At 43.2% G+C, this 9,903-nt stretch overlaps 1 protein-coding gene across 1 annotated transcript in view; it reads left to right on the forward strand.

Moving 5' to 3' along the window:
• The window catches only part of PLCZ1 (phospholipase C zeta 1), a 45,760-nt gene extending 35,857 nt beyond the window's left edge, over positions 1–9,903 (forward strand). The window contains 3 exon segments of the mRNA XM_033163195.1: positions 5,737–5,869; positions 8,751–8,900; positions 9,751–9,903. Coding sequence (XP_033019086.1) covers positions 5,737–5,869; positions 8,751–8,900; positions 9,751–9,839 — 372 coding nt within the window. The 3' untranslated portion in view covers positions 9,840–9,903.

Genomic DNA, 9,903 nt, shown 5'->3' on the forward strand with positions numbered 1-9,903 from the left:
GTACGCACCAGGAAGTAATAGGAAGCAAGAGAAAGCAAACCAGTACAAACCAGTAAGCACCAGTACAAACCAGTAAGCACCAGTACAAACCAGTACGCACCAGTAAGCACCAGCAGGTAATAGGAAGCAAGAGGAAAGCAAACCAGTACAAACCAGTAAGCACCAGTACAAACCAGTAAGCACCAGTACAAACCAGTACAAACCAGTAAGCACCAGTACAAACCAGTAAGCACCAGTACAAACCAGTAAGCACCAGTACAAACCAGTACAGACCAGTAAGCACCAGTACAGACCAGTACGCACCAGCAAGTAATAGGAAGCAACAGGAAAGCAAACCAGTACAAACCAGTAAGCACCAGTACAAACCAGTACAGACCAGTAAGCACCAGTACAAACCAGTACGCACCAGCAACTAATAGGAAGCAAGGAAAGCAAACCAGTACAAACCAGTAAGCACCAGTACAAACCAGTACAGACCAGTAAGCACCAGTACAAACCAGTATGCACCAGCAACTAATAGGAAGCAAGAGGAAAGCAAACCAGTACAAACCAGTAAGCACCAGTACAAACCAGTACACCCAGCAAGTAATAGGAAGCAAGAGGAAAGCGAACCTGTAGAAACCAGTAAGCACCAGTACAAACCAGTACAGACCAGTAAGCACCAGCAAGTATAGAAAGCAAGAGGAAAGCAAACCAGTACAAACTAGTAAGCACCAGTAGGTAATAGGAAGCAAGAAAAAGCAAACCAGTAAGCACCAGCCAATAATAGAAAGCAAGAGGAAAAGTAACAGAGAGCCTCAAATGGCTGAAAAACTCAATTTCCCATGATCCTCAGCCCTCCCAAAGGGCTGTGCAAGGGGCCTGGGCAGGGCAGGAAGGGAGCTAGCTCCCTTATCTCCCTCCCCGATCTCATGCAATCAGCTGTTGAGCGGGTTCTTTTCAACACTCTCTCCCCTCTTTAGCCTTTAGCTCTTTCTACAACAGAAAAAGCAGGATCTGCCTTTCCCCCCTGGGCAATTTGGCTCCAGGGACCATGCATTCGCTCCATAAGACGCACAGACATCTCCCCTTACTTTTTAGGAGGAAAAAAGTGCGTCTTATGGAGCAAAAAATACGGTAAATAGGTACCGCTGTGGCAGGAAGGTAAATGGCGTTTCTGTGTGCTCTGGCACTCGTCAAGGTGTTCTGTTGTGCCAGAAGCGGTTTAGTCCTGCTGGCTGCATGACCCGGAAAGCTGTCTGTGGACAAATGCCAGCTCCCTCGGCCTGAAAGCGAGAGGAGCGCCACAACCCCATAGTCACCTTTGACTGGACGTAACTGCCCAGGGGTACATTACTTTTTTTACCTTTACCTGGTCACAGAAGTCATCTCAATTTATTTTTTTGTCTGACTTTACCCTTTGATTATTCCGAAGCTGCTTGTTCTGGCTCCCATACTGGTGGTTTGTTCTGCCTCACGACTCAAAGAGCTCAAAAACAAGAGCTTACCCTTTCCCTGCCTGTTCTGTTTTGTTTGCCTTTAACTTCATAGGGACCTTGCCCCCACAGCTGGTGCTGCTGATCAGATGTCCTAATCTTAGTGATGGATGCTGGAGAATCATGGTGGTTAGAGGGTCAGGTTTGGATATGGAAAACTCTGGTTCAGATCCCTCTGGAATGCAAAGTTTAATGACTGGTTGTGGGCATCTTTTAGTAAACTGGCCCACAGGCATGTTGTGAGGCTAAATGGCACACTGATCTCCTTGGAGGAAGGTTTAGGGCACATTTGCAGCATGTTCCAAATTTCCTCAGACGTTGCTACCTGTATAAGTGGCCTCAACTTTGGGTTGCTTGAACCTGCAGGGCACTCAGTTTAGTAATGCAGTCTGAATCCATTCCTGTACCTTACTTCTTTCAGGAAGCAGGTTGGCTTTCCTCTTATCAGTTATTGTTTTGTTATGCTGAGATTAACTAGCTTATTCTTCGCATATAACCTATAAATATCATTTGTGTGCTAAAACCTTGTGAAATAGACCTTTTAGTTCAAGCTGTGAGGCTCATACATAGCAGTGGTGCTGAAAAATTGCCAGTCAGAACTAAAATAAATCACACCTGCTTGATTTATTATCTGTAATATTTCCTTCTGCTTTTTTCTCTGCTTGCTGTTGGAAATAAATACTTGACTACCACAGATGCTGAGACTAGCTTCTTGCAAATACTATTTAGTCATCAAAGGCATTTGGCACATTATTAAATACCACTGCTGTAGTTCCTTGTCTTGTTACACAGTTGCCATTTGGCCTCGCGTTTGCAAACATGTGACAATGAGCCAGCTTTGTAACACCGATTCACATTTTAAAAAAAACACACTCAAAAAGTTTGCCCCACTTAATTAATTGCAAAAAATAAAATAATGACTGAAAGATTTTGTTCATGCCAGTGTGTGCTTTTAATTAACAGTAATTCTTCACTTAAGTAAGGGCTCTCTCTCTGGTGTGATCCAAAACTTCTGATTTGCCCAAAGCGAAGCCAGATGCTATGATATATATATATATAGTCAATAAACATCAACACGTTGCAATTTTACTGTGCTTTGAGCCTTTTTTGTTTAAGGGAGCTGCTGCAAGGCTAAGGGAGCAATCCAAAGTCCCAGCCAAGGAACAGTGGGGCTGGACAGAGGCACAGCAACACTACCACATTCAAAGCTCTGCTCTTGGCACTGGCCAGGGCAGAAGCCTATTTTACATTTTGCTAGCTCTAGGTTTCTGCTGCAGAAAGTCCCAGTTTGGCCCCATCTGTGGCTGCCAGGAGGATCCATCGCTGGCCCAGCTCTGCCGCTCCCCCCCCCCACAAATTTCAGGGCCTCCTGAAGGGAGCAAACACCCCGGGTAGGCTGTCAACAGCTTGTGCTGTTGGTGGGCACAGCAGAAACAGCCCCCTGCCATCTGTGGAGCTGGTGGTGTTGGAGAAACCTCTGCCACATCTGAACCTGTCACTCCCTCCTCTAGAGGAGTACAGAACCACGGTTTAGGATCGCTCTGCAAGGAAGTGAAGTGGGAAATCCCTGGTTCAAATGTCACCTCTGTCATGACCTCACTAGATTGCCTTGAGCAAGCCGATGTTCTCTCTGCCTCAGTGCCACACCAGCAGTATGGGGATAATAATACTTAACCTGCTGTGCAAGGTTATTGTAAGCACCTGAGATAATGTACCCCAAGCCCGATATTGGTGTCCAAGTATTATGACTATGACTCCGGGCATCCCTGCCTTTTCAATGAAGTTGCTTGATCAGCATCTCTATGTTGCAGTCCCCCTCCCCCATTTTACTGGCTTTTGGTCTGGTCCTCTTAGCCCTCTGACATCCCATAACCTCTTTGTATGGGTTTCCTGTAAATGTGTAGTGCCTCTGCTTAAAACGTGGGGCTAGGTTTTTGCATGGGCTTATTATGTTTAGGAGCCAGAACACGGCTCAATGTATGCACAGACAGATATCAATACCTCTGCTGAGACTGAGTGAGTTTCTTTTTCTCCAGTGAAAGGTTGGGAAAGACTATAAAATGCCTGTGGGGTTGTGAGGAGAGCAGGATTGTTCAAGGTCGGAAAGAGAGAGAAGGAGGGAGAGAAGGGATTAAGTAGGTGGTGATTGAAACAAGTGATTAGTGAATGGGTAGATATGTACTAAAGAACACCCCTCTAATAAGACAGTTTGTGGTGGATCAGTTGCTAAGAGATGTGATAAAATAAATGCCCTTGCAATATAGAGAGTATTGCAGTAATACTAGGGGCTTTTTATGAGAAACTAAGGGCACTTCCAGTTGACCTATTGAGCATTCACCCTCATTTGTTTGCAGGATGATTAGATGACATTGGCTGTTTATTGAGAATTCATTCTTATTTGTTTGCATTGAGGTTAGATGAGGTTGCGTCAAAGCATATGTTATCTCATATGTCGCTGTGCATTTTCCCATCGTTTTCTTTATTGCAAAAGTCCGGTCTTTTGGGGAAGTGGGATTTTTGCACAAGACCTCTCAATCAACTATAACACACACAATTTGAATTTGCCAAATATATGATTAAATTCCACCTGAGAATAGCAACTGTCTGGCAGTGCCCTAAGTCTGAGAAATACAGGCATGGAAGCACCCTTTGGAGCAGGATTTAAGATGTTTTGCATCGCATTCTACTCAAACTTCACCTGATATAGTCTGAGAGAAGACTCATGAGCAATAGCTTTTGCAGGTTTGGGCTAACTATATGAAAAAGATTTATGCAAATAACAGGCAAAGCAAGAAGCCCATCTAGTACCAAGGACTGAGTATATTTTGCCAGTGACAAACTGCTTCTGTTCTCCATTGGGATTTTCAAAAGTGGTGTTGAAATCATAAGTCATCGTTACTCGGTATAAAATATAGAACCGTTGATACACATTGTGATTTGCAAAGTAACATGAGCAAAAAGGAGAAGTATTTGTCCCGAGAAGCTTGTTGCAAGCAGCATTCTGACAGAACAGAGACAAAAAGAGGCACAGAGGGAAATGCATAAGAAAAACATGCTCAGGTTCACTGTACTTACTTTTACTTTCAAGAGGGAATGAGGACCTCTTACCTAGTTACAGATTCACCTGGGGGTCTTGGGTGCAGAAAATACTAAAGATTGAACATAAATGAAGGAAAACAGGGGCTCATACTAGGCATTATATGTCAGATACGTGTGGTTTTTCTTTTTCTTTTTTTTAAAAAAATCTTTTAAAAATGAAAAGTGGCCATGGGAATTGTAATCCTGAGTGGAGGAATGGCAGGTGAGGAGTTGCTTGATCCTTTCCCATGTAGTCATTTTTTTCCATTCAAAATTGCTCTTCCTCTTGCTGTGCTCTTCCTCTTTCCAACTGTGGTTATTCAATAACATATATATGGGAGGAAAAGAAGCTTGGACTTCCCAGTATTACCCAGAAAATTGAGAGGACATGATTAAGCAGCCCCTCCCTCCCACAATTCCTCTTGCCCCAATTATAGCAGCCCAAATGCTTGGACTACTGCAGTGCGCTCTACGTGGGGCTACCTTTGAAGGTGACCCGAAAACTGCAATTAATCCAGAATGCGGCAGCTAGACTGGTGACTGGGAGTGGCCGCCGGGACCACATAACACAGGTCCTGAGAGATCTACATTGGCTCCCAGTACGTTTCTGAGCACAATTCAAAGTGTTGGTGCTGACCTTTAAAGCCCTAAACAGCCTCGGTCCTGTATACCTTAAGGAGCGTCTCCCCCCATCATTCAGCCTGGACACTGAGATCCAACACCGAGGGCCTTCTGGCGGTTCCCTCACTGCGAGAAACAAAGCTACAGGGAACCAGGCAGAGGGCCTTCTCGGTAGTGGCACCCGCCCTGTGGAACGCCCTCCCTTCAGATGTCAAAGAGATAGACAACTACCAGACATTTAGAGGACATCTGAAGGCTGCCCTGTTTAGGGAAGCTTTTAATGTGTGATATTTTAATGTATTTGATTTTTGTTGGAAGCCGCCCAGAGTGGCTGGGGAAATCCAGCCAGATGGGCGGGGTACAAATAATAATAATATAATAATATAATAATAATAATATTACAGCTGTTTCATAGTTAAGGGTAAATAGCGCTCAGGTAGCTTTGTCCTGTGTGGTAGACTTCCCTGTCTGTTTTCAGTAAAACCATTGATGCCAGAATAATAATCAATTGCATTTGATATCCCAGTTGAAGCTTATGTACTGTTTCCCCCCCTCTGTGCAGCTTATCAGTGGTCATCAGTTACCACCTAGCAGTCTCTCCAGGAGTAATAAAGCTGACCCCCTAGTTCTAGTAGAAATTTATGGTGTTCCGGAAGACCATGCAAAGCAACAGAGCTGTGTAGTTAAGGGCAATGGTAAGTGCAACAGTCTAATGGTTACGTAATGTTTCAGTAATTTAGGGATTTAACTCATGGACTTACATAGCTTATCAAAGTTTTACCTTTGGCAACTGGGCCTATATACAGAAACAGCAGTGCATGAATTAGTAAGGAAAGCATGAATGGTACATACACACAGTTCTTATATGGAAAATTAAAAATTCCACTATTTGAATGAATTAGAAAGGGCAGGCTAAATACATACATTACATGTGTATGGGGGAGAGTAGAACAAAGGAAAGATCAAGCTTTGTTCTAATTGCATTCTGTGGAGGTGGACAGGTTTGTTTCCCACCTTTCATTGTTTTCCTCAGAGCTGTAAGCGGAAGAAAACAGACACAGAGAAAATGCAGGAATTTGTATGCTTGTAGTACCAGTATAGCCTACCTATCTTTCAGTGTTTTTGCTTGTCCCTAGTTGTCCGCTGTGGTTTTTGTGCTTCTTCTGGGGTGTGTACACATGTATGCTACTTGAACGGTTGAGCCACTGCAGAAGCATACAGGTCCCCACACTGTGTACAGACATACACTTTCCTTTGCGGAAACAAGCTCATAGAAAGCCAGTCCTGTAAGCTGGCAGCCCAAGCCAGCTGTGTGCAGCGCTTGACTGGTGCCTGCAACACCACAAATTCCCCTTTCCTTTTGGTGATGGGCAGGGCCAGAGCCCAAAGTGGGTGGAGCAATAGATAAAGATTTCACTTGTGTGTAGTAGGCTGCATTCTACACAACCTCACACATGCCTCTCTGTTCTCCATCTAGACAAGCAGGTGGCGATGTCAGAGTTCAAGGACACATTCCATCCAGGCAAAAACACACGGGGAATGAAGTGGGGCCACTGATGGATATGTCTCTATATGGGGCAGATGGAGGGGTCTCTAGGCCATGTTTGGTCTCTGAGCCAGAGGTTTCCCATCCTTGTCATCTATAGAAACTGACCTGATTGCAGGTGAATCTTGCTTCAACACTGGAGATGAGGCAGTGCCCTTCAGCACACCTGAGGACAGCAGACTAGCTTGTGGGGAGCAGGGCAGACAGTGTGAAACGCATCAAGCTGTGTTCACCAGCATCTCACTGGCACTCTATAGGATCTGCCTAGTGATAAGGCCATCCCTTCAGGAAAGTTTGTTTCCCCCTGTCTGCTTCTGGATTTCAGTTGTTGGGAATCACAAGTGGCGAGAGAGTAAGATTGTCTTCCATAAACATGGTTTTAAAAGTGAGTCTGTAAGTGATTGTGGAGGCCAATTCTGGACCCACACGTCCTTCCACAGTGGGGAGTAGGTTTCCAGGAGGGAGTTGATAATGGTGAGGGTTCGCCAAGCGTGCCTTCCTCTTAGCACATTTCTCCCTTTCGTCCTGAGTTCGAGCATCTCAAAGCCCATGACACCTTTGATAAAGGCTGTTCTACAATTGGAGCACTCGCAAGCCAGTGTTTCCCAGCAGTCGGTGTATATACTACTTTTTAAAGATTTGCCTTGAGAGAGTCTTTGAACCTCTTTCGTTGACCACCAGCATTACGCTTACCATTTTTAAGTTCGGAATAGAGTAGTTGCTTTGGAAGACAGTAATCAACGAAGTGGATGATGAAGAATCATTGCTTCGACATTGGTGATCTTCGCTTCTTCCAGCAAACTGGCATTAGTTTGCCTGTCTTCCCAAGTGATGTGTAAATTTTTATAGAGACACTGCTGCATCCAACTCCTTGCAGGCTTCCCACGGCCATCAGGTTGGCCACTGTGAGAACAGGGTTCTGGATTAGAGAAGCCTTGGGCCTGGTTGCTTTCTTAGGCTCGCTGTAGAAAAAAAAATCCTGGCAAATGTTTAAAGTTGTGTCTTTTATGCATCCTTGGTGTCTTTCCACTATCCATCTGCAAAGAAAAAAAGAAAGAAAAGAAGCGATAAAATTAAGGGAGGAATCAAATCACTGTGTCACTCCAAATGGTTCACCCATTATGGTTCACTGCTGGAAACTGCATAGTTGTGATTAAACTAAAAAGAAAAGCCTGTCAGTGGATCATTTAAATTCCAAAGGGAAGCTCCACTGCAGTATAATGCCAGTTTTAACATCAGGCAAACCAACTCAAGACTAGGTGTAGTTGAATTTTTCAACTTTCAAATTCCCAAAATGAGGATGCTAAAAAAAGTTGTAACACGACTTGGAATTCAAAAGATCTTTTGGTAAAATTAATGTAATTTATTTTTCTTGGTAAGCAAAATGTGTGTAAAATGCACAGAAATCACTAAAAATGATTGCCAAGTACTTGCAGTTACATATTACCATTATTATCATTATTTAGCATTACCTGACATTTTCAGAAGGTATAAATTAAAATTCTCTAGTTTTCCAAAAACAGTTTATGTGCTTCTTCATCAAACTTAGACCAAGCTAAATGTTGTCCAATCATAAAAAATAATAGCAGATTTGAATTCCTCACACCCAAAAACTTATTTTTAAGATGACATTGGATGGCCATCAGTCATGGATACTTTAGTTGAGATTCTTGCATTGCAGGGGTTGGATTAGGTGACTTTTGGTGTCTCTTCCAATTTTGCAGTTCTATGATATTCCCCCAGACTGGGACTCAAGATGGCTTACAGATAAAAAATAGAAAAGCATAGATATAAAACAGAAAAAGCTAAAAACATAAGAAGAGTTTCTACTTAGCCAGCCTTTGTTTTGCATTTGTGGGAGCATTTCAGATGTGTACTCCTGCAATCAGTGAGAATCATCAATGAACAGAGAAAGAAATAGGAAACAAATGGAGGTTTTATTTTCAGTGGTCAGTGAATAGAACACAATTAGCAATGTAGAGTTGTTTTAACAGATCATTGCTTGTCTTATATTGCTTTCTTTATTTCAGCTTTGAGTCCCAGGTGGAATGAAACATTCACATTTAACATCCAAGTTCCAGAGCTTGCCTTAGTACGATTTGTTGTAGAAGATCAGCTTTCTCTCACTTCCAATGACTTCCTTGGGCAATATACTTTACCACTTCTGAGCATGAATAAAGGTATTAGTCCGTCCCCCCATGCACAAATCCCTAACAACAATTTTTTCTCTTCTTGATGATGATATGCAACATAGCCTTAAACTGAGTGCTTCCAAGGTACAGTGATTGTGTTACTATCATTGCTGAAACCAGACCTGTTCAAAAAAAAATGCTGTGGTGTTACTATTTTTAACCATGTTAGTTGCCTAGCTTTAATTTGTGACATTGTGCAGAAATGAATGAGGCATTAATTGCATTACTTTTGAGTCTTCACTGTTCCTAAAAGTGTGGACTCTGCTTTCCCTTTTATAGAGATCAACAGTGTTGTCTTTTAATGTGCATCCTTTTGGAATTTCTGCAATCTTCATTTATTTCAGCTGCAGGAGCTGTCCTGTGCTCTACCACATGCTTACTTGGTTACTTACAATTGTAGCTGACCCTTATAGGTGAACGTAGGGCCAGTTAATACGCTAGTTCACATACAGTTGCTTTAGGAGTGTGCAGGTCCACAATGGTGCTTACAATCTATTGGTGTGAACCAGTACCTCCATGTTGACTGTTTTTCTGTAGCCGTCCTGATTCCCGGATGCCACTGGCCACTTCTTCAAGGTTGCAAGCCCGGTGACTGCTCTTTGCGCTCATAGGTTCTTATAGGAACTTGTCTTTTAGCAAGTCAAATCTTTGGGTTCTTGTCACTGTCTACACTGACTGGCAGTGACCTCCAGGGATTCAGGCAGAATCTTTACCAGCCCTACCTGAAGATGTGAAGAGGACTGAACATGGCTCCCTCCTAGGTTCCAGAACTAAGGTTTATATGTCTCCATGAATCCTTTGTCTGTAATCCACTCATTCATTGCTATTGCATTTACAGGTTATCGCCAGGTTCCACTTTTTTCCAAACTTGGTGTCAACCTGCGTCCTGCTTCACTCTTTGTGCATATTTGGTACTTTAACCAATAATGTTTGCTAACAGAGCTCCCTCAGCAGCCTGTATCCTCAATAAAGAAACCATGGTTTAATAGTA

The sequence above is a fragment of the Lacerta agilis genome, chromosome 10 (assembly GCF_009819535.1).
Source record: "Lacerta agilis isolate rLacAgi1 chromosome 10, rLacAgi1.pri, whole genome shotgun sequence".
NCBI lineage: Eukaryota > Metazoa > Chordata > Lepidosauria > Squamata > Lacertidae > Lacerta > Lacerta agilis.